The 25,172-nt window shown below is 41.2% G+C and overlaps 1 protein-coding gene and 2 long non-coding RNA genes across 3 annotated transcripts in view; 1 reads left to right on the top strand and 2 right to left on the bottom strand.

Moving 5' to 3' along the window:
• The window catches only part of LOC138249064 (uncharacterized), a 244,358-nt gene that overhangs the window by 86,168 nt on the left and 133,018 nt on the right, over positions 1-25,172 (bottom strand). The window lies entirely within an intron of this gene.
• The window catches only part of LOC138249063 (uncharacterized), a 75,318-nt gene that overhangs the window by 41,395 nt on the left and 8,751 nt on the right, over positions 1-25,172 (top strand). Inside the window, exon 4 of the long non-coding RNA XR_011194691.1 lies at positions 3,561-3,703. This is a non-coding gene — a long non-coding RNA (uncharacterized lncRNA). The remainder of the gene's footprint in view (positions 1-3,560; positions 3,704-25,172) is intronic.
• LOC138248982 (olfactory receptor 2AT4-like) lies at positions 5,088-6,083 on the bottom strand. Its single transcript, XM_069203045.1, has one exon. It carries the CDS (start codon positions 6,081-6,083, stop codon positions 5,088-5,090), a length of 996 nt encoding a protein of 331 aa, XP_069059146.1.

Below are 25,172 nucleotides of genomic sequence, written 5' to 3'. Positions count from 1 at the left end.
CGTGAGGACCGGCAGCAGTCCCCCACTGGGGCTATACGGGCAGGCGCAAGCACAATGGTCACCACGCAAGACGAGATAAATGTGACGTTAAGGGAATACTACACAAACTTATATACCAAACGCACATCATGTACGATCCAACAACTTGAGTCCTTTCTGGCAGGCTCATCCCTGTCGCAGCTCTCACAGACAGAGAGGGAGACACTGGAGGCTCCTCTGACTCTAGGGGAACTAGACTTAGCTTTAGCGCAGATGCCTAGGAACAAAGCGCCAGGCACAGATGGCCTCCTGATAGAATATTACACCACTAACTCAGCACGCTTAAAGCCCCATCTGTTGAAAGTATTTCAGGAGGCATGGGCCAACGAAATATTGCCCCCAACACAGAGAGAGGCAATGATAGTGGTTCTCCCTAAGCAAGGGCGCGATCCCACAGATGTTAAATCTTACAGACCACTCTCGCTCCTAAATTTAGATTGTAAAATATTGGGCAAAATATTGGCTGACAGGATAGCCCCCATCATGCACACCCTGATACATGATGACCAAAATGGATTAATCCCAAAATGTAGCACCTTTTTAAATATCCGTAGACTGCTGAGCGTAATGGGGGACACTCTTCCAAATGCACAAGACGAAATGGTACTCTCACTAGACATCGAGAAGTCATTTGACACACTAGAGTGGGACTTTCTATTCGCTACCATGCAGCGAATGGGAATCGGCCCTAATTATATAAGCTGGGTACAGACATTATACACCAAGTCACGAGCCAGGGTGAAAACAGGTGGAGTTATATCCGATAGCTTCATGATCACTAGGGGCACAAGGCAGGGGTGCCCCCTTTCGCCCCTGCTGTTCGTCATAGCAATGGAGCCATTAGCGACACGAATACACGCTATGGGAGATAGATTTGGAATAATCAGAAATGTGCTACATCACGCTATATCACTGTATGCAGACGACGCCTTAATATATATATGGAAAGGAAGTGAGGTGATACCCTCTGTAATATCACTACTGACCGATTATGGAGGTATATCGGGCCTGGTGGTAAATTGGGAAAAATTGTGCGTGTACCCACTAACTAGATGGCCCCCGTAAAGACAAGAAAATGCCCCAGCAGGACGCCTGAAATGGTGTTTCAAAACATTCAAATATTTAGGGGTATACATATATCATAAAACTGAGGACCTCAGAGACGGTAATCTGGGAAGAGCGTTGGCTTCAATGAAGGGGTCGCTGCGTTTCTGGAATAAACTACCACTATCACCAATGGGCAGGGTGGCGGTGGTGAATATGCTGATACTGCCCAGGATGTTATATTACTTTGCAGCACTGTCACTCAATGTCCCCAAGAGTTTTTTCCGTAACCTGAACTCAGTTTTGCTGCAGCTCATATGGGGAGGGGACAGGACGCGCGTGGCACTCTCTACACTGCAGCGCCCAATAGGCACTAGCGGACTGGGTGCCCCCAATTTTGAACTCTATTATGCTGCCGCACAGCTACAGTGGATACTGAATTGGCTCCACAAGCCTGCGTCAGCTGAGTCCGCATGGCTGACGGCCCGACTGCAGGGGGAGCCCCTGCTTACATGGCTAACAAACAAAAAAAACAAAAGCGTGTCTGATAACCCATTGATGGCAGTGGCGCATTCATGCTGGGGGAGGTATGTACAAAAAGGACGCAAGGCGCTCCCCTACTCGCCGCTTGTCCCTCTGGAACGGCTCCCCGTCTGGGCTGAGGCTGGGTCGCACCCACTCACGGTGTGGACATACAAGTAGTGGGTGACTGCTTTGAAGATGGTAAACTAATGACATTCGAATCTATACAGGCCCTTACAGCAGTGAACACAGGACAATTCTTAGCTTATCACGCTATATGCCATTCAATCAAAAAAACATGGGTGGCCGGAGATCAAGAACCAGAGATTTCCCCCATACTACATCACATGCTGCAATATGATGCCCAAGCAAAAGTAGTGTCGAACCTATATAAACTCCTGAGTAAGCCCCCTGAACCTGATCTGGAGGAGGCTAGGGACAGGTGGAACACCATTCTACCTGACCCGTTTCCCCAAGAAGACTGGTCAAAAGTCCTATACCGCACCCGTGGGGTGTCAAGAAACCCTAGATTCCGTTACACACAGTTTAATTACACACATCAAACATACTTATCACCAGCCAGGATTAAGCGAATGTTCCCTGGGTCGGACCCGGCTTGCCCCAGATGTAGTGCTCCATTGGCACACTTCTACCACATGGTCTGGGAGTGCCCTCATGTACAAAAGGAATGGAATGGAGTGGTAAAAGAAATCACAGAACTGATGGGACTCGTACTGGCAGTAGATCCCAAGTCCTGCTTACTAGGACTGAGGACAAGAGTTAAAAAACATAGACACCTACACAAGTTCGCAAACCTAGCCTATGTGATGTGCAAAAGATTGATAGCCATGCACTGGAAACGCACCCAACACGCCCGATCTGAAAACTTGGCATACCCTCACACTGCGCTGGTCCAACACAGAACACCAAGTACTAAGGAAACTAGCGCGGAACAGCCAACAACCCACAGGATGTGAAGCCTGGGAAACGCTAGTAGCCAGACTAGAGGCTAAAAACGACGAGAAACCACCATGAATAAGGGAATGTAACAATTACAAACACAGTCAGATAGTATCTGCCTACTTATAACACAATTACGCAACCGTCTGTGACACAACACACCAATGCGTAATAATTATCCCCGCCCCTGCACCCGATTGCGCCCACGTTAGCCCACGAGTCCAGGGCAAACACACAGAACACACACACACAATACATTCCTAACACACGCCACCAATAAACTTACAGAACGGCAATCCTAGCCATCACAATACGCAGAGACCAGCAGGGAATAGAGTACTCAAGTAATTATAGGAGGGGCTCCTCAACACCAAAATACAAGATCTATCAGTCAGATACAGCAGACAGATATACTGGATGTTATAACCGGACCTAACTTGTGTACACTTTGTTTAGTTGTTTGAATGTAAATGTTTTACTAGATCAACCAAATCCTGCTGATGTAATTATAAAATTATGATACATGGATCTGTTATGAAAACTCAATAAAAATATCTTTAAAAAAATATATATATATATATGTATATACATATATATATATATGTGTATGTATATATGTGTATTATATATATAATATATAACTTATTTGAATTTTGCATTAGTATGTTTTATAAATCTGCTTGGAAATTTTAGAAGTTTAAAGTGATTATTAATTTAATACATTTTCCATTTCGTTTTATATTTTGGATTTTGATATTTTTGCAGTGCCACTTTCCTTGCACCTCTTTGTACCCCACTACCGCCACCATGTGTGTGCCGTATTTAAAATAAGGGGCGCACCATGGCGTAAGGTAGGGGGCAATAGCGTCAGAATTTCTGATGCTATTGATGTACTGTAGCAACACAAAAGGATGATGGATGGTGTGCTGAAACTTTTCAAACACTCACAGATTTGCGTTTAATACATCATTCTTTTGCTTACCATTCCACCCCAGTTTAGACCCAGTCATGTGCAAATCAGTCTTGACCCTCTTCCCCATGAGAACACTCCAGCCCGAACTGCCAGGCCAGGTCTTCCCTGGACTGGAAACAAACATCCTGGGACCAGTTTCAGAATCATCATACTACAAAAATCATGGTAATTTTCTGACTGTGAACCTGAGTCTGTGCAAAAGAACATCATTCTCTTGAAAAGCCTATGTAAAACCATGGAGGTCTCTACAGATGAATGAAGAGAAAAATGTTTTTTATGGTATATTTTCTGGCTATGCTCTGTTTAAAGCAAAAGGGAAACAATGTACATTGCTTGGTACTTTTACTTATACCTTTGCTAAACGAATCATTTGCTTCTGGAGAAGCCATTCTTTGGTAACAGATCCATCTGCTGCAGAGGCGTTGAGAGAATTGTCTTTGAACTGTTGTTAAATTGTATTGGTTGTGGGATTTAGTTAATGGGTGGAGACAGTCAGCTCCACTTTTACAAAAATGCATTTTAGGTAAATGCGTTTCTGGTTATGGTATATGTTTTTTGTTCCACATTTATTGATATAAGCAATGCATCCTGCAACCTAATGTTTTGTTTTGAAGGATGTTCCCTTCATAGAATCAGTGCCCAACACCTCAGGGCAGTCCTTACAACCACAGCATTATTCTGGTCGCAGGTGGTGTCCAGCTTGTCCCCGTATAAACTGCTGTGACCAAGCCTTTAAGTGTTTTGGCTGGATAATCCTTAAACTATTCTATTTTAGGACTGTTAAACCTTAATATTCTGTTAAATTCGGCCTATTTAACATATTCAGCAAGTTGTCATTGCACAACCTAAATATAACTGCACTGAAGGGAAGGGCAAAGAAGAAGGCAAAAGGAAATAATAAAAATTATAAAATCTATTAATACATACTTAGAACACCTTAAACAAACAGGATACTGGGGTGGGCAAAAATTGGCTCTTCATGCTTCTTGTGCTGATTTTTAGTACCACAAGCTTGTTCTGAGCTGAACAATCTGCACGAACGCACCAGGTGCACACGCTGCTACTTGAGTTGATTTTGCTGCAGCTTGTGTAGATTTTCTATTTGAGTAACAGCTTTCTCTATCGCGAACAGTCACTACCATCCTCAAACTTACCTGGTGCTCTCCTAATGCTGAGAATCACACCCGGGATGCCAATTCTTGCTCATGCTTGCCAACTTACCATGGGCGAACCACGTGTGAGAATAAATTCCGCCATGCGGTAATTGGAGGATTCTGGCCAGAACTCTGTGTAACAAGTGTAATGCAGAGTGGCCAAAATTCCACCAACTCTGCCAGCGGAGCGGAATTTATCGCCCAATCCTACAGTAAACCATTTAAAAAAGGTTGCTGTAAAAATTCATATGAATCAAACATATGATCTTGGCAAAATGTCTACCAAATCCGAGAAGATCAACAATATTATAATGTCAAATCAATCAAATGTGGTTCAGGAAAAATAAAGGCAAAATTTTAGGAATTTCATAGTTGTGGTCCTTGAACTTATTAGTTCAAAACCCTATTTCCATGGCACGTTTGTTCAGTGAGTTTACTGTTTTCCGCAGTGTTCCTGTGCTCCTCATCGAATGGACAAGCTTTGTCATTGCCTTCTTCACTTCCTTGTTTCGTAGCGTATAAATAATTGGGTTCACCATGGGAGTCAAAATAGCAAAGACAATGCTTCCCATCACATGAATATCACGTGACATATCCGCTCTGTAAGAAACATAAGATACAGCCATTGATGCATAGAAGGTGATGACAACAATGACGTGAGCACTACAGGTAGAAAATGCTTTCTTCTGGCTTTCTTTAGAGTTGAGTTTCAAGACACTCATGATGATCTTTAGGTAAGATAGAAATACAAGCATCAGGGGAACTATGGAAACCACCATGGCAATAGAAAAGCCCAAGAAGGTTTGGAATGTGGCATCAGAACAGGCTGCTTGGACAACAGACAAATGATCACAGAAGCAGTGTTCAACATGGATGGTGCCGTAGAAATGTAGCTGTGATGTCTGGATAACAGCAGGCACCGGTACTAACAAGGCACTTATCCAGGAACTGGCAGCGATCAGTACATTCTTCCTTTTTGTCATTTTAGTTACATAATGCAAGGGACTGCATATTGCCACGTAGCGGTCATATGCCATCACCACAAGCAAAAAACATTCATTCACAGCAAAGGAGTGAAAAAAGTACATCTGGAGGAAGCAGCCACTGAAAGAAATAGTGCTGGCATTGAAAAGGAACATGGAAAGCATCTTCGGCACAGTGGTGGTGGTGCACAAGATGTCCAGCACAGAGAGGTTTGATAGGAAGAAGTACATCGGCTTGTGCAGAGTCCGATCCAGCACCACAGTACAGAGGATCATTATATTTCCAGTTAAAATTAGGAGGTACAAAAACAAAAATAAGAGGAAAAGTGGTATCTGGAAATTCTGAAGTGATGGGAACCCAGTAAGAGTAAAGTCAGTTGTTGCCTGGCTTACATTACATTCAGCCATTTCCAACATATTGAAAATTCCTAAAAAAACATATAGCAAAGAATATGATGAAATATAACAGCCAAGTATGGAATGAGTGTACAAGGCCATACTAAGTCACTAGTCGTTCTGTTTTCTAGTACAAAGCTTGCCCTTCACGGACAACCTCTTTCTTTGGTGAAATATACATTCATAATTAGGAGTTTGTGAAAGAAGCCAGTGTGACATTTATCAGTCTCAAGAGCATGCAAAATTTGTCACACTAACATCACTGATGATGTTTTGTATACAAAAGTTAATACATAAATAAATAAAATGTGGTTCTTGGGCTTCACTCAGAGTTCACAAATTTTCAGCTGCCCTAGAAGTCTAAATAAAGGCTCATTTGAAATGTTCTCGCAGTAAAAGCACAATAAGGTTTGACGCTTAGAAGTCCCCCCTCTGCTTCCCGGTACACGCAGATTACAACAAATCCCAGTCATCGTCCCCACAGATATTTTGTGTTTGAGAATAAAGGACTGCCACACAACCCAGACACATTTTCCCAACCATCAAAGTGAGACAAGGTTGACTTTAGGCTTGATAAGGGCTGCCGGGTTCACCCACTGACCAGAAGCATCCTTCCACCTCCTGAGAAGGGAACCAGAGGCCTGGGGAACGCTCCCCAGCTACTGAAGGCTTCCCTACTGTAGCAGGGTGGAAAGTCTTGGTCAAAACTCCCCCACCCATCTGCCTAACCGTGGTGTTGCAAAGACCACAGGATATGGTTCCACTGCCTCTTGGATTTGCCAGAGTAAAAAGCTCTGACCCGGCCCTAATCGGAGTACTGTGAGGCCTCTCTGTCTGTCAAGGATCTGACCCGATACCTAGACTCCATCCAGCACCCTACAGTATCCCTCCATGCTCCTGGTCCTCCTGACTGGAAAGCAGAATCTCACCTTGGTAGGTATGGCATAAACATGGCATTCTCGTATTCTGATATTCTAATTGCACAGACTATAGGAATGCATAAGACGACCATATGGATGACCTGCCCTAGAAGTCACAATGAGGGCTCCAAATGAGTTCATTAGGAGCTTCAAGCTGCACAAGGGCTCTAGGATGCTTTGTACAGTCGCCATGACTTCTCCCTTTATCAACCACCATGCAGGGATTCCTGCCTGATCTGCTTTTCATCTTGTTGTTCTCCAAAGATGATGCAAGGCCCAGCCATGCTGTACAGGGCCCCAGAGACACTTCAATGGTCCATGCTTCTTAAAGAGCAAACACTGGTGCAAAGTTGATATCCCATGCAGGGATGCCTGCTTGTTGATGGTTTAAACATAGCTGCCTGATCCCTTCCCAACAACAATTGAAGGGGAGCCCTCCTGTGTTTGTCTCCATCTGTCTGGACTGGGAAACACCCTGAACCACGAGTTTTTTACAACGACCTGCCTTAACACCGACTCCTAAACCACTAGTTAGTCTGTACCCCGAAGTACAGAATAACTACTGTCTGAAGAACGCGTTTGCCTTAACAACTAATGCTGGAACATTTGTTTTGTTTTGGTTTATTAGTTTTTTTGTATGTATAATTTTAATATATATATATATATATATATATATATATATATATATATATATATATATATATATATATATATTTTATTTTTTTTATTTCTATATGTGTATATATATATATATACGTATATATATATATATATATATTTGTGTATATTGTTAAATTTGCACTTTTTTACATGGATGGTATGTTAGGGATAGAGGGGTATTTTTTTTTTCAAAATATGTTGCGTTATAAGGGGTGGGATATATGGGAAGTGTATTAATAGTCAGGTACTAATGTATATACTTGAGTATTTATTTTTTTCTTGCGAAGAAAACATGTAGTGGGATAAGGGGTGGGATATATGGAATTCAGGGCTTATGGGTGGTGTTGTATATTAATACTCAGGTATTAATTTAAACACAAGTATTTTGTTTTTTAATATTTTTTTCAATGAAACATCTAGTGGAATTAGAGTCTGGATATATGGTATACAGGAGTTATGCGTGGGGAAGTGTAATAATATGTATTGGGGTAAGGAGTGGGATGTATGGGATGCAGGGGTTATGGGTTGGCACGTATAATAATACCTAGGTATTAATTTACAGACTTGTGTATTTTTACTTTTTTATTTATTTTTGTTTTTAGAAAAAAACAGGCTGTGGAATAAGGGGAGGGATATATGGGAATCAGGGGTTATGGGTGGGGAAGTGTAATAATACTCAGGTATTAATTTAAACACTTGAGTATATATATTTTTTTATATTTTGTTCATTGAAACATTTAGTGGAATTAGAGGCGGGATATATGATATACAGGGGTAATGGGGACGAAAGTAGATTATTATGTATTGGGGTAAGGAGTGGGATGTATGGGATGCAGGGGTTATGGGTGGGCAAGTATATTAATACCCAGGTATTAATTTAAACCATGTGCATTTTTACTTTTTTATTTATTTATTTTTTTTAGAAAAAAACATGATGTGGAATAAGGGGCAGGATATATGGGAATCAGGGGTTATGGGTGGGGAAGTCTATTAATACTCAGGTATTAATTTAAACAATTCGGTATTTTTCTGGTTGATATTTTTTCAATGAAACATCTAGTGGAATTGGGGCGGGATATATGGTATAAAGGGGTTATGGGTGGGGAAGTTTATTAATATGTACTGGGATAAGGAGTGGGATGTATGGGATGCAGGGGTTATGGTTGGGCAAGTGTATTAATACCCAGGTATTAATTTGAACACTTGTGTATTTTTACTTTTTTTTCCAGAAAAAAAACATTTAGTGGAATAAGGGTCGGGATATATGAGATTCAGGGGTTATGGGTGGTAAAGTGTATTAATACTTAGATATTAATTTAAACACTTGAGTATTTTTTTTTTTTTTTTAAATATCTTTTTGAATGACGCATCTAGTGGAATTACGGGCGGGATATATGGTATACAGGGGTTATGGGTGGGGAGGTGTATTAATATGTATTGGGTTAAGGAGTGGGATCTATGGATGCAGGGGTTACGTGTGGGGAAGTGTATTAATACCTAGGTATTAATTTAAACACTTGTGTATTTTATTCTATTTTCATTTTTTTCTTAAACATGCTGTAGAATAAGGGGCGGGATATATGGGATGTAGGGGTTATGGATGGGGAAGCGTATTAATACGTATTGGGCTAAGGAGCGGCATGTATGGGATGCAGGGGTTATGGGTGGGGAAGTGTATTAATACCTAGGTATTAATTTAAACATTTGAGTATTTTTTTTGTTTTGTTTTTAAAAAAAACATGCTGCTGATTAAGGGGCGGGATATATGAGATGTAGGGGTTATGGGAGGGGAAGTGTATTGGTACTCTGGTATTAATTTAAGTACTACTTTTTTAATGTTTTTTTATTATGATCTTTAAAAAAAAAAAACATGCAATGGATTTAGGTGCGGGATATATGGGATTTAGGGGTGTTAGGTGGGGAAGTGTGTTAATACTTAGGTATTAGTTTAAACACAAGTTATTTTTGTTGTTATTTGTTTTGAAAATATGTGTTCTATTTTGCTTTTTTATTTTTGTGTTATTACAGTTTACATATTTTTTTGCACCAATTGTAAAAAAAAATCTCATGCAAATATATTTTTTAAATTAAAAATAAATTTTTCAGAATTTTGGAAAATGTTTATTTTTTTAAATAATTTAAAAATACAGAAAAATATTTGTATACATAATTTCATATTGACATATTTTTACATATTTTTAAAAATGGATTTACATTTTTTTTAAGCCTTTTCTGTGGTATTTTTCTCTCTTTTCTATTATTTCATATGAGAGAAATAGTCAGTTTTCTATTTTTCTGTTTTCCTCTGTTTACGTCGTTTTACATATCTTTCTTCATTCGGTGGAGCGTCGCAGTCAAGACTGGATGGAAGCAGACACCTTGCTCGGGTAAGTAAACTTAAATTCTTTTTACAGTAAGTTTTAGGGTATTTTTATTGCAGAGACAGGTATTAGAGGTACTTTTAAATTAGGGAGTAGCATTTCGAATTTGGGAGTGTTTATCATTTTTAAGTTTTCTTCTCATTCAGGTTACCAATGGATAGCGGTATCCGTTTAAAAAAAAAAAATGTTTAGCAGTTTTTCTGTCTTTTAAGAGTTCTACTGCTTATGTAATAAATATGTAATGCTGTTTTTATTTTACTTTTTTCGTGGTCGACAGAGTAGCCAATGGTATGGTTTAAAAAAAATATTATTTATCATATGTGAACAGACTTAGTATTTGTTTATGTTTAAAATAGTATTTTCTTTTGTTTCGTTTTCTTGTCTATATGCTCTTTTTTTCAACTTTGTATCGTTCTTAGTATGTGAGTCATGTTTTTTCCTTTTTTTTAGGGAGAAAACTTTATTTTGGGCCTATATAGTATACCATATTTCACATACTTTGTACTTTGATAAAATGCTACTTTTAATTATTTTTTGCAAAGTTGTTATCATGTATACATATATTTTTTTCATCATCTATTTTGTATCACAAAATGTATTTTTTTCAGGATGATTAATTTTGCAGCCTAAAATGCTTCATCTATGTGAACCAAGAACAATATTTCTCTAGTGTCAGATGCAGAGATGGTATGATTATTGCATTAAGACAAGAAAACACCTTAAGGTAGGAACTTTTGTTTTTCGGAATAATTTAGTTTAAAAATAATTTCAAAAATTTCAATTTAATTCATGGTCTTTTTAAAACTGGCAAGTAATGGTGAGTATGTTAGTTCTTGCTAGAAAGTTAGTATATACGCTAGACTGTCAAGGTAGTCTGAAGCCACCATTAAAGGAAATTCTTGTATTTTTGCCAATATTTGTTCTAACATTTGTTTGCTTTTTTGGGTTGTGCGTGGGTTCAGGCTATCTGACTGTGATTGAGCAAGCCTCGTTTCTTGGAAACTTTGCTCCTTCTTCAAAATTTCCATGAAATGATATAGGCTTGGGTGGGGTTTTCTGATTGCTTTGTTGAAGGAGTTGTGCCATCCCTCAAAGGCATTGTTAGGCTTTGCACCACCTTCCAAACAGGTCATGTAGCAGTTCCACCACTCTATTGGAAATCTTGGTTTTCTTCTGCAACCTGATCTGCTTAGGTGTCCAATCCATGTTTCTTTGAAGTAATTTAGTAATGGTGACAATTTTTCTTCATTTGTTGTATAATAGTTAGAATCTGTGATACTTGTGTAATATTCATCTACTTTATCAGGTGGCACAAAACATAATGCAGTTAGTTTCCTTAATTCAAATTGAAGTATGCAGTCTGAAAAATATTCTCTACTTAAGGATGACTTTTGAATTCTACGCCAATATGCTTGTGAAAAGTGGAAAAAGCATCCTTGTATTTGTGTTTCTGGATATAGTTTTATTATTGTGTTTATCATTGACAGTTCAAAATCAATTATCACTTTTCTAGGTCTTTTAATCATTGTTTTGGTTCTGATTGCTGATAAAAATTCAGTGCAAGTACAGGAATGTTTGTCAGGTAGTAATGCATACAGTAGGGTGACTGTAGTGTTATTATTTGTTGCATGTATAGTGTAAAATTGGGTGAATGGATGTGGTGTGGATTTAAATGTTCCATCCATCATCAAAATTTCACTATTTTCTAGGATTAGTAAATTGCGGGTTGTGCTAATATTAAAATTCTCTTTTGAGGGTTTTCGTTGTCATGCATCAGGAATGCTTCATTCGAGAAGGTAAGTTTTAGTTCTGGGGGATGTTAATATCTGCATAGGATTGAGTGTTACATGTTGGGGGTTACTTGCCAGTTTTTCTCATTGAAACATTAGTCTAAGATTTGGTATTGAAGGCATGCTACATGCAACCTGTTCGGGAATTGTTTGCGCTACTTCCCTTAGCACCTGTCCACAGGATTCATTGGAGGTGTGTGCAAACTGTTTTATTTTCTGTACATTTTCTCTTCTATTTCCATTGCAGAGGCAGAGTGGTTATGCTCTGTTGTCCTAACCATGGTATCTTCCAGAGTAACAGCTCTGCCTCTGCAATGTGAAGAGAAATATTGTACACACCTCCAATGACTTCTGAGTTGATCAATTTTATGTCTGCAATAAAGATACCCTTCAAATTTAAGATGTTGGTGTCCTGTGCGTGAGGTGACATAACTTGCTTCCCCTGTGATGCCATTCTTTCAAAATCTGTAAATAATGCAAAAAGATCAAATTTAAATTAGTAAGTAATTAATAAGTTGGTAAGTATAAGGAGAAGTGTGGCACAATGGTTAGAGCGGCAGACCCTGAGGCAGAGATCGGGCATGGGACCAGGGTTCAATTCCCACCTCAGTGGGTCTTGGGCTCAGTTATCTTGGACCAAATATTTTTCGCCTCTGTGCCTAATCTGATTAATGGGTCCCACTCTGGGCAGTAGCTCGCTTAATCTCCACAATGGCCCTGACAGCGCTTGGATACCTGGCTTCACCCTGGGGATTGTCCAGGAGTGGGTACCTCACAGGGAAAAGCCAGGAGGGGTTCCACAGCGGTATGCGTACACCACCTTGAGACCCTAACGGGTGAGTAGTGTGCTATACAAGTACGAAATGTACAATTTAATGGTGTTTGAATAGTAAACTTGGTATTTAGTGACTGTGTATTTCCTGCCCTGAGGTAAGTACTTGACGGAGTTGGTATTGTTAATTTGTAATATTCAATGGCCAGTACCTACTCTAAGGTAAGTACTTGGTAGAGTTGGAATAGTAATTGTGCTCTTAGACACTCTTCATTACCTGCTTTGTGGTAAGTACCTGGTGGAATTGGAATAGTAGTTTTGTTTTTAATTCCTGTCCACTATGTGTCCCAACATACCTTCCTGGTGGACTTCCTTTATTAATTTCCTTCTAGCTACTGTCCAGCACCTGCTTTTAGGTAAGTACTTGGTGGAGTGTTAATAGTATTTTTTCTCTATACTTACTATCCAGCACCTTTTCTTATGTTAGTATTTGGTGGAGTTGGTTTACTAAATTTGGCATGTAGTGACTCTTTCACTTGCCCTGTGGTAATCGTTTGGTGGAGTTGGTTTAGTAGATTTTGCCCTATTCTATGTTAATCTTCTCTATTGTTACTGCCCAGCACCAGCCTTGATGTAAGTATTTAATGGTGTTTGAATACTAAATTTGGTCTTTAGTGACTGTGTGTTTCCTGCCCTGAGGTAAGTACTCGACAGAGTTGGTATTGTTAATTTGGCCATATTCACTGTCCAGCACCTGCTCTAAGGTAAGTACTTGGTGGAGTTGGAATAGTAATTTTTGCTCTTAGACACTCTTCATTACCTGTCTTGTGGTAGGTACCTGGTGGAGTTGGAATTACAATTTTGTTTTTTTCCCAGTCCACTATGTGTCCTGACATAACTTCCTGATGGACTTTCTTTCGTAATTTCCTTCTAGTTACTGTCCAGCTCCTGCTCTTAGGTAATTAGTTGGTGGAGTGGTAGTACTATTTTTTCTCTATATTCATTGTCCAGCACATTGTCTCATGTTAGTATTTGGTGGAGTTGCTTTACTAATTTTCCATTTAGTGTCTGTCTTTCACTTGCTCTGAGGTAATCTTTTGGTGGAGTTGGTTTAGTAACTTTTGCACTATTCTATGTTCAGTGCCTGACCTGAGGTACATTTTTGGTGGAGTTGTATTAGTTAATTTTCTCTATTGTTCCTGTCCAGCACCAGCCTTGATGTAAGTATTTAATAGTTTTTGAATACTAAATTTGGTCTTTAGTGATTGTGTGTTTCCTGCCCTGAGGTATGTACTCGACAGAGTTGGATTGTTAATTTGGCCATATTCGCTGTCCAGCACCTGCTCTAAGGTAAGTACTTGGTTGAGTTGGAATAGTAATTTTGCTCTTACACATTCTTTATTACCTGCCTTGTTGTAAGTATCTGGTGGAGTAGGAATACTAATTTTGTTTTTAATCCCTGTTCACTATGTGTCCCGACATAACTTCTGGGTGGACTTCATTCAGTAATTTTCTTTTAGTTACTGTCGAGCACCTCGACCTAGGTAAGTACTTGCTGGATTTGTAATAGTTTATTTTTTTCTATAATCACTGTCCAACACATTTCCTCATGCTACTTTTTCGTGGAGTTGGTTTACTAATTTTGGCATTTTGTGGCTGCCTCTCACTTGCTCTGAGGTAAGTATTTTGTGGAGTTGTTTTAGTCATTTTCCCCCTGTTCTATGTCCAGCACCTGCTCTGAGGTAAGTTTTTGGTGGAGTTGTATGAGTAAAATTTCTCTATAGTTACTGTGCAGCACCTGCCTTGTTGTAAGTATTTGGTGAAGTTGCAACATTAAATTTATTGTATAATCACTGTAGTCAACCTGCCCTGATGTAAGTATTTTGTGCGGTTTACGGTGTTTTTTGGTTTTAGTCTTTGTCCTTCACTGCTTTGAGGTAAGTACTTAGTGCAGATTGAATGGTATATTTTTTTATCACTGTTCAGCATCTACTACAAGATAAGCACTTTCTGGAGTTGGAATTGTCATTTATACTTTTATCAGTATCCAGCACCTACTGTGACATAAGTAGTCTGTGGAGTTGGAATAGTTATTTTGCTCTTTAGTCACTGTGCAGCATCTTCTCTGAGGTAAGTACTATGTGGTGTTCTAATAGTAAATTTGCCCTTTCGTGTATTGTCAACATCTCCCGTGTAGTATGTTGTTCAGCTATCTATACATTATAGTTACCATTTAAATTATTTTTCTTTAATATTATACTCGCTTTTCTTTTCTGGTCAGCTCTTTTGTTTTCAAGATATTGTTTTTCATGTTCTTGACGACCTTCTTTGGTGATATTCTTTTTTGGAATCTAAAAAAAATAGTTATGAGTCTACTATGTAGTATTTTATATTAATAGTTTAGTTACTTTCCAACACTTCTAATCAGGTAAGTACTCAGTGGAGATAGTCTACTGTATTTGTGTTTCATAGTCACTGATTTGCATCTGTTCTGAAGTAAGTATTTAGCTGGTTGTTATACTGCAATTAATTTGAGGTAACTTTTCAGTGAGGCAGAAATATTATTTTTGCCTCCTAGTTGGTATTTTGCCACTGCTCGTAGGTAAGTATGTAGAGGAGGTATAATATATATACGGCAATTGTACTACTGCTCAGCACTTCCTTTCACATAAGTAGTAGTGTTAGAATACCATTTTTCTTTTTGTTTTCACTGAGTTTCTGTTCTACTTGGTAGAAAATTAATTTAATTGCACCATCATTAGAAAGCACACTTATTTTTTTGTTGTTGTTGAAAATTATACTTATTTTTCTCTTTTTTTGGGTGAATGGTCCTCAATTGATTTTTGGAAGACGTTTTTCAAACTCTTGATGTCCTTTTCTGTTTTTTTTTCTCTATTGAATCTATATAAATAAACACAAAATAGTGTAGTCATTTTTATTTACTATAGATTTTCAGGTATGAACACAATATAAATTTAAATCAATTTTTTTCTCACGTTTTCTCTCTAACATTTACTTTTGCGCTATGTAGTATGTACTCTTCTATTTTATTTGGTAGGTGAAGTCAGTTTTTTTTGCTGTACAGCTGAATTTAATTGAATTGTTATTTTCTAGTAAACTACATATAAACATTTCTTAATACATTTTCTATTGTTCCATTCAATTTTTGTTGACAAAATAGGAGGAAATTCCCTTTCTTCTTGTAAAGATTTCTTTTTTTTCTTGTTAATTGGTCTCAAATATATCTCTGTAATTTTAGAGAGATAAATTTACATTTACTTCTTCGTTTCTTTACTCTTCTTTTCTTAATTAAATATTTTTTATATATTTTCGATATATAATTTACCTCTTAAAGTCAATAGATGGCGATCTTGTATAAGATTTCAATCGCTGTCTTTCCGTATTCCTCCACACGTCTTATCTGTATCGTATTCTGTGTAACACTGAACCCAAAATGGTGGACGGCTGTATATATATATATATATATGCCAAATTAGAATTGGAAGAAATATATGTAAAAATTAGAGAATTGGAAGAGATGTTGAACAGTCAAAATGATAAAAGTGATCACATTTCATTGCGACAAGCCATGGAAAAACGGCTTAATAATTATGAAGATGAAGTTCAGGAAAGAAAAAAAGAGCACATTTTTGAGGGATGAGAAAGACTATAAATTTGGGAGAGTATATACATTTGCCAAAAGATTTGATCAATTAAAACGAAATTCCAAGCTCACAAGAGTACAACCGGCCCACAGTGGAGAAGAGACATCCATAGAGTAGGAAGTAGAATTGAGTGAAGGGGATAGTATTGATAATGGGAACACTTTTTTAGAAGAAATGCAAGTACTCTATATGGTCCAGAAATTATCAAGAGGAAGAGGCAGAACCAGAGGCCGTGGCTTTGGAAGAAAACCAAATCAGGCAGGATCCACAAAAGAAAATCAAGGAGAGCAAAAAGAAATAGGCAAAAGACAATACTCTCTCAGGAGTCTGAGGAAATAAGCAAATCCCCGAATTTAGTAGTCAATCTTTCTGACTATGAACTAACAAAGTTGGAATTAAAAACTCTTAATAAAGGCTTATCTTTCTGCCCCGAAATTCATCACAATTATGTAGACACTCAGATAGATATTTATAAATTTGTAAGAAAGTTAAAATTGCTGAAATTTCATGCACAGCAAAATAAAAATAATTTAGCTATTCTAGACAGTAACACCACAGAGGCATCAGAGGAGACCCAATTAACAGTTGACCAAGCAACAGATTTGAAAACTCAGTTTGATTTAATTCACAATTTACAGGAGGATGAATATACTGAAATTGAAGTTTTACAACAACTAAATGTGAATACTAAATGCCATATACCATCTGGTTTAAAAGAGAAATCAAAGTTTTATCCAGTCCTATATCCAGGCAACAAAACAGACCTATATTCCGAATTAGTTTAGAAGACTTGGAGCGTTTACAAAATAAAAGACGGAGAAAGAACATGGAGAATTTGACAAAAAAACGAACGCTTGGCATTAAAACACATGATGGAAAATAATAGTATTATAATTAAACCAGCAGACAAAGGAGGAAATATTGTCAACTTGAATACATCTGATTATATGATGGAAGCTTATAGACAATTAAATAATCCAATTGAATATAGAAAGTTGACAAAAAATCCCAATAAAAAGCTGACATCTCTTTTGCATACCAAATTGGACATTTGGCATCAACATTTGTTACTTGATCGCGAGGAATACACTTAAAAAAAAAAAGAATCCAACTTTACCCATGATTTATTTTTTGCTGAAGATTCTTAAATCATTGACATCACCACCTGGGAGGCCAATAGTCTCCGCATGTGATTCATCGTTTGAAAGAATTTCCAATTATGTAGACATTTATCTAGCTCCCATTGTAAAAACTTTGGGTTCATATATTAAGGACTCTGGAGATCTTCTCAAAATTCTATTAGATTTAAATTGGCATCAAAGCTACTTGTTGGCCACAATAGATGTAGTCTCTCTTTACACATCGATCAAACACGAAATTGGTTTAAATGCTTGTGAATATTTTTTAAAACAACGTAATATTTCAGAGTTAGAGCACTCCAAAATGTTAGTTCTAGTACAAATGTTACTAGACATGATTGACATGTGTCTTAAAAATAATATCTTTACTTTTAATCATGAGATTTATCACCAACTATGTGGTACTGGTATGGGAATTTCATTTTCTCCAAACTATTCCAACTTGGTAATGGGTTGGTGGGAAAGAGAGATAGCGTGGAACAAAGATAATGAGAAACATGCTGAAAAAGCATTACTTTGGGTTCGCTACATAGATGACCTTTTTATTATCTGGAATGGATCAAGGGATGAATTCATGCAATATTTTAACATTCTCAATAACAATGAAGTCGGTCTTAAATTCACTTATGAAACAAGTCAAACATCGATCCATTTTTTAGACATTATTACGATTTATATTGAGAATGATAAAATTAAAACCACAGTATTTCGGAAAAAGACTTCATGTAACAGTTTATTACATGGGAAAAGCTTTCATCCTAAATCTCTGATTAACAGCATCTCTTTGGGTGAATTCATAAGAATGAGAAGAAACTGTTCCAATGAAAAAGATTCATTATTAAAATGTTATCAAACTTACGAAAGGTTTAAAACTTGAAGACATAACGAGAACATTCTTAAGAAAAACCTAAATGTGATTCAGTCTAAAAAACAAGAGAATTTTTTGTTCCATAACAAAGAAAAAGATTCAAAAGAATCAATTAGAATGATAATGCAATACACCAAAGAAAGTACTTTCATCAAAAATATTCTGTGTAAACACTGGCAGATCGTAAAAAGGGAACCAGATTTAGGATCCCTAGTTGGCCCTAAGCCACTATTTTCATATAAGAGGGCACCCAGTATAAAGGATATGATAATAAAATGTCATTTTGTTTTATAGAAGGATCACAATTGGGTAGTGGAGAGACAAAATGGATTCTTTAAATGTAATCGTTGTAAGGCTTGTAAAATAGGGCAATCTTTGAAAAAGGTCACATTTTCAAATGGACAAGAATTGATTATTAAGCATACGATTACATGTGATACGAAATTTGTGGTGTATGTTATTGAATGTCATTGCGGTTCCAAGTATATTGGTAGTACAGTCTGTGCATTAAAGAAAAGACTTTTGGAACATATTAGAGCAATCACTCATAAACATTATACATATGCAACAGCCAGACATTTACAAACACACACGCAAAATGATTGGAGAACCCTTAGATATTATGGCATTGATCATATCTCGGAACATGAGAGAGGAGGTGACAAAGTCAAAAAGTTAAGGCGACTCGAATCCAGGCTTATAATACAGATGAAAACGAGGGCCCCCTTTGGGATGAACAATGATGAAGAACTTTTTTTTTTTAGAATATATTTTTATTAACATTTTGCTATTACAACGTTACATATTTATTCATTTCACATGCACTTTTATATCTGCTTCTTATTTTGTACTTTTTCGCTTATTGCTCAATCTTTATTAACAGTCGTTTTATTTCTCTTTATTCAACCAGTTACTCTTTTACTTATTCAATCACTTTTCTTTGTTACAGCTCTTTGTTCTGCATAAGCAATAGTCAAGCAACAGGATTAAACCCCTTCTTCCTTGTAACTTGGAATAATGATATAGAGGGTTAGGTGCCACCCAATTGGGTGTGGGAGGAAGGAGGAAGAGGCGGGAATAAAAAAGAACAGGCCACACAGGGCCAACCATGCGGCTATGTGCAAATGATTTTTATAGTTGTTGAACTGAAGGTGCTATGTCAGATCCACTTTTTATTTTAATTTTAAGCAGGGGGTGATATCGACCCAGGGCGCAGGGACGCGCCGTGTAGGCGGAGGGGCACGCACACTGCCTATCATGTTCGATGGCGAGGTGGGGATCCACGGCCCAGCTGTCTTCAGGCCTCTACACTTAATGAAAGCCACGTGGAGGTCGGGTTTGTTCTGGGCGCCTATCTATGTGCTACAATCGCCTAGCTCCGACCTCGGCGTGGGTTGGGAGTCGCTGGTTTCTCTTGCTGGGTTCACCAATCTCCTAGTTATACTCTCCCAATTCGTCACTAAGTTCTCCCACCCCGGAGCTATGGGAACCCGGCGGATACTCCTGGCTTCTTCTGCTTTTAGGACCTGTAATTCAGCTCTAGCCCACGTTAATGTATCATTCTCCCAGACAGTCAGTAAAGGACAACCCGCAGCTTTCCAGCCCCTCGAGATTAGTCTCTTATATAGTGCCAGGGTGAGGTCCAAAAAGCGCCCCTTCACTTTTCCACGGAGTGCCGTTGGTCCAAGGCCCAGCAAGCACATCTCGGGGCTGGGTCTTAACTCAACCTCAAGCAATTCAGTTAAGGTAGTCAACATTTCCTTCCAGCCAGTCTGGATCACCGGGCAAGTCCAAACCATGTGGTCGAAATTCGCCCCACCCCCCCCCCCGCACCTCGGGCAGGTCGCTGGAGATCCACCGTATATACGGAACAGCCTGTGGGGTGTGAGGTATGTTCTATGCAGGTAATTATATTGAAGGTACCTTAAGCGTGTATTACGGGACACCATCCGGGGGTAAGCCAGTATCTTTTTCCACTCTGAGTCTGTGAGTTCTCGACCAACCGTGCCCTCCCAGCCTCCTCTCAGTGAACGTAGGGGGTCTAAAGCTGCCTCAACCTGGGACCGATATATCTTGGTGATGAGACGTGTTTCCTCACCTAATGTCATCAGTGAGTGCAAGACCCCGTGTGTGTCAGGTTCCGCATTTGCCGTGTCCCAGTGAGCCCTAAGGGTATGTACCAGTCTCCCGTACAGTAGAAACTGTCCACCGGGAACACCCTCTTCCATCAAGTCAACAAATCCCCTCAGGACTCCCTCTTTGAAAAGTCCTCCCACTACTTCTATTCCCGCTGCTAGCCAATGACTGAGTCCCATACTTCCCGGCCCCCTCCCCCTGGGTTCTATAGCAAGTACTGCCAGCGGCAGAGCTGGAGAATACGGGTGACCAACTCCTACTCTTTTCGTGCATCTTTTCCAACATCCTATTGCCACTTTTATCATTATGTTGTTCCCAGGGAGAGTTATCTTCCTGTTTGCCATGTTTGCCGCAATCCACGCCGTATCAATCACTCCCTGGGCCGTATATAAATCCAATTGGCCCCGACCCGTAAGCCACCCGGCTATCCACTGCAATTGGGATGCAAGGTAATATGCCTCAAAGTCAGGTGCCCCCAGGCCTCCCGCTTGGGGAGGCCTGCAGATGGTCACGAGAGTGGTACGTCTTCGCCCACTATCCCAAATTAGTTCTCTAAGCAATGTGTTCAGATCACGGAACCATGCCCGGGGTATTAGCAGCGGTAAATTGGCAAAGTAATAGAGCAGTCGGGGGAGCATGATCATTTTGGATAGCGCCACTCTAGCCATCACTGACAATTTTAAAGAGCGCCAGAATGTTACTGATGATCTCAGCGAACGAAGCACTCCACCTAGGTTACCCTCTCTTAGGTCAGCCATACCATGGTAGATCTGGATCCCCAAGTATCTAAATGTACGTGGAGCCCATTTCAGGTCCACCGGGCACGCTATGGGGCGACCATATCCAGACGTCAGGGGGAACACATATGTTTTATTACGGTTAAGTCTTAATCCTGATACTAAACCAAATTCCTCAAGTACGTTCAGGGCCCAGGGGAGTCCACTCGCCCCGTCTCTAAGGTATATCAAAATGTCGTCTGCATATAGCGAGATAATGTGATCCCCTGGTCCCCACCGAATCCCTCTGCCCGCTCCTTCACCTCGCACCCACGCCGCTAAGGGTTCCATCGCCAACGCGAACAACAATGGGGACAGGGGGCATCCCTGTCTAGTTCCCCGATGCACTGGGTAAGCAGCTGAGACCGTCCTACCCGTCTTGACCCTTGCCAATGGGGACGAATATAACAGGTCCACCCAGGCAACCCAGCCACCACCCAGGCCCATTTTTAACATTGTCGCCCTCAAGTAATCCCATCTGATCGAGTCGAAGGCCTTTTCAAAGTCCACAGCTAGCAAGGTCCCGGCTGGTGGCTTCGCCTCATCAGGCATATGCATTATAGAGAAAATCCGCCTAAGATTCAAGGAGGTGCTGCGACCAGGAATAAAACCATTCTGGTCAGGGTGCACCAGGGTCGGCATAAGGGGCAGTAACCGATTAGCTAGTATCTTACTCAAGATCTTAAAGTCGCTATTTAGCATTGATAGTGGTCTAAATTCTGTTACCGATGGATCACTAATGTTTGTTTTTGGGAGCGGCACAACCAATGCTTCACGGAGCATGGAAGGGAGCACCCCATTCTTTACCGCCTCCATATACATTTCCTTCAGTCTGGGAGTTAATAAGGATTTATACTTTTTATAAAAATCCATCGGAAGACCATCTGTGCCCGGGGTCTTCCCAGGAGCCAGCTGCGTGATTGCTTCGTTTATCTCTTCTGCAGTCACTGGACCCCCCAGGCCGGCCCCGTCCTCCGGGCTCAAAGCCGGCAGAGACATCCGAGTTAGGAAACCATCAAGGATCCCCACCTCCAAGTCTGTGGGCTTCCTATACAAGTACGTATAATAATCTTTGAATGCGTCGTTAATGGATTCTGGACTAATTCTGCGTGTCCCACCCCTGTCCAATACACTTGCAATAGGACCACTATCACCATTCGGGCGCACTAGCCATGCCAAAAGTCTACCGGATCTCCCCTCCTCTGATTGCATGGATACCAAGTATCTTTGCACACTGTGGCATCTAAGACGCTCTTCTATTCGGGAGTGCTCCCTACGCGCACTCTCGTACTCTTCATCCGCTTGTCTTGTGGGGCCCTGTCTCAACTCCCCCTCGTGGATGACCTTCTCCAGTGCGTTTAATTCTCTCTCAAGTGTACGTTTTATCCCCACTGACTGTCCCAGACAATGACCCCGCGTCCCCACCTTGAGTGTCTCCCACTCTATGCCTCTGGAGGAAGTGGATCCCCGGTTATCCTCTATGTGTTCCTCTAAGTAGCTTTGTACCCCCTCCCTGTACGCTTGGTCCTCCAAGGCCGACAGAAGCATTCTCCATGCCGGTATAGGAGGTCTGTCCCGAGATACATTCAATGTCATCAATAGAGGATTATGATCAGATATTGTGCGGGCAAGGTACTCCGCGTGGGTCATATTTCGGGCCAGCCCTGCTGTGCAAACTATTCTGTCGATTCTAGTATGTACCTGGTGGAGGCCCGAGTAAAACGAATAATCCCTGGCAACAGGGTGTTGTAGCCGCCAAGCATCCACCAGTCCCCAGGCGTCCAGCCACTCTGCTAGTTTTTTTGCTGCTTTAATTGATGTTGCTCCCTGCAGTGGGGGGTTAGACCTATCTAGGTCGATATCAAGCACAGCGTTAAAGTCTCCTCCTATTAGTACTTCCCCCGTGCATTGACGAGTGAGATGCCCAGACAGGCCCGTCATGAATAATGCTTGTTCCTGGTTGGGGGCGTATATACAACTCAGGGTCAACTGGAGCCCCTGTAGTTTCCCTTCTAGAATGACAAATCTTCCCTCCCTGTCTATGTTGGAGGAATCTAGCACAAATGGAACTCCCGCTCTAATCCAAATTAGGGTTCCTCTTGCGTAAGCTGAATATTCTGTGGCAAATACCTGACCCCTCCATCTCCTCCGTAATTTCTCCCCCTCTCCGGGCGCGAGGTGAGTCTCCTGTAGCATAGCTATATGCACCCCTCTTCTTTTTAAAAAGGAAAGAATTCTATGTCGTTTACTCGGAGTGCCCATCCCCCTAACGTTCCAGGTCATAGTGTTGTAGCCCCCCATCGTATTCTTAGAACCCGTTGTACATGGAGTCTACGCGCCCCCGGCCCCGGCCAAGCCCCCCAGAAGCTTGCACCTTCATTATGATCAGCCCACATCGCACATATAGCCGGTATAACTAATAACAAAAAAACCCAACTCCCCTTCCCCAGGGCGCCTCCAAAACTGTAGGCTGCCCAGTAAGTCCTACAACACTGCAGATCACACAAACACATCAAGTCAATACTCGCCGGTCAGGGTTGACAGGCGAGAAACAGGTCCGGGGGGCGGCCAGGTCCGGAGGGGCCACCGTACTTCTTATCTTGACTCGCCTTCCAGCGCCGGTGCGGGTTCTGTTTAGATCAGTTCATCAGCCGTTTGTGGGGTTACCTCCGGCGCACTAGTCGATCCCCCAGAGCCCTCGGGCGAGGACACCACTATGTCTTCTGATTCCTCTTCAGAGACCGCCGGCGGAGACGATTCCACTCCCATCTTGGCTGCCGCTTTTAGGGCTTCTCTCTTTCCAGTCTCCCTTTGTGCCTGCGTGGGTGCTAGCCGTCGGCCGCCCCCTGGCCTTCTCCCTCTCAGGGCCCGCCGGGACCCCCCCCCACCGCGGCCCCCCGGCGCAGGCCGCGCCGGGCCCGACCCCGAGCTCTCAAGCCACTCCCATGCCTCCTCCGGAGTCTGGAGGAAAGTGGTTTTCCCCTCCACAATCACTCGTAGTCTTGCTGGATAGAGCAATGAGTACTGTATCCCTTCTTCTCGTAAAGTTCTTTTAACGGCCAGGAAGGAGGCACGCTTGTTTTGGACCTCCAAGGTGAAGTCAGGGAACAGTGTTGCTTCGCCATTGGCCACTTTAAACGGACCCAATTCCCTGGCTTTCTGCAGGAGGATGTCTCTGTCACTATAGTGCAGGAGTTTAGCAATTACAGCCCGGGGCGGTCTGCCAGGGGCAAGCGGTCTAGCCGGCACCCGGTGTGCACGTTCCAATGAATAAAAGGGGGTCAGGCATCCTGGTGCCACAACCGTACTTAGCCATTTCTCCAGAAACTCCACCATGTTAGTCCCCTCGACCCCCTCAGGGAGACCCACCACGCGAATATTGTTTCTCCTGTTTCTGCCCTCTGCGTCCTCAGCTCGCCGTTCAAGCTTCGCCACTCTGTCTGCCAGAGAGGTCACCTCCGCTGATACTTCTGCTTGTTTTGGAACAACTTCCTCTAGTGTTGCTTCTGCCTCCTTTACTCTGTCGGCCAATTTGTGGTGGTCGGCTCTCAATAGCCCAACCTCTATCGCCACCTGATTAATGTCACGCTGTAGAGTGGATTTGGTGTCCTCAATGGCACCCAGTATCTTGTCCAGGGTGTCCTGAACCTTGGTTTGTGACTGGCTCTGTGTGGTCAGCTCGTTGTCCGCCATTGGTATCAGTGTCATGGGTTCCATGGCTTTGTTCTTGTGTCTGCCCTTGGAGGGCATTGGATATGCAGAGGAGGGCGTCTCAGCGAGGCCGGCGAGCTGCGCAGGTAATTATGCTGCCTGCTGTTGGCCTGCTCGTTCACCCAATCTGTTGCCGTCAAGATCTCAGGTTCTGGTCGCTCTAGGAGGAGTCTCAGCCACCAAGCCAGTCATCTCCAGCTCGTTGGGCCACAGTAAGCAGGTGCGCCCAGGATCCTCGATGTCGCCGTGTAGCTCGCCTCTGCCGAGCGTCCCCACCAGCGGC

Source organism: Pleurodeles waltl, chromosome 8 (assembly GCF_031143425.1).
Source record: "Pleurodeles waltl isolate 20211129_DDA chromosome 8, aPleWal1.hap1.20221129, whole genome shotgun sequence".
In the NCBI taxonomy this organism is placed as follows: domain Eukaryota; kingdom Metazoa; phylum Chordata; class Amphibia; order Caudata; family Salamandridae; genus Pleurodeles; species Pleurodeles waltl.
The sequence above is the reverse complement of the archived record's forward strand: the minus strand, read 5'-3'. Positions and strand labels throughout refer to the sequence as shown.

What these genes read in the sequence shown, in the direction of transcription:
- LOC138248982 (XM_069203045.1), bottom strand. Translation starts at nt 6,083, where the DNA reads ATGGCTGAATGTAATGTAAGCCAGGCAACAACTGACTTTACTCTTACT.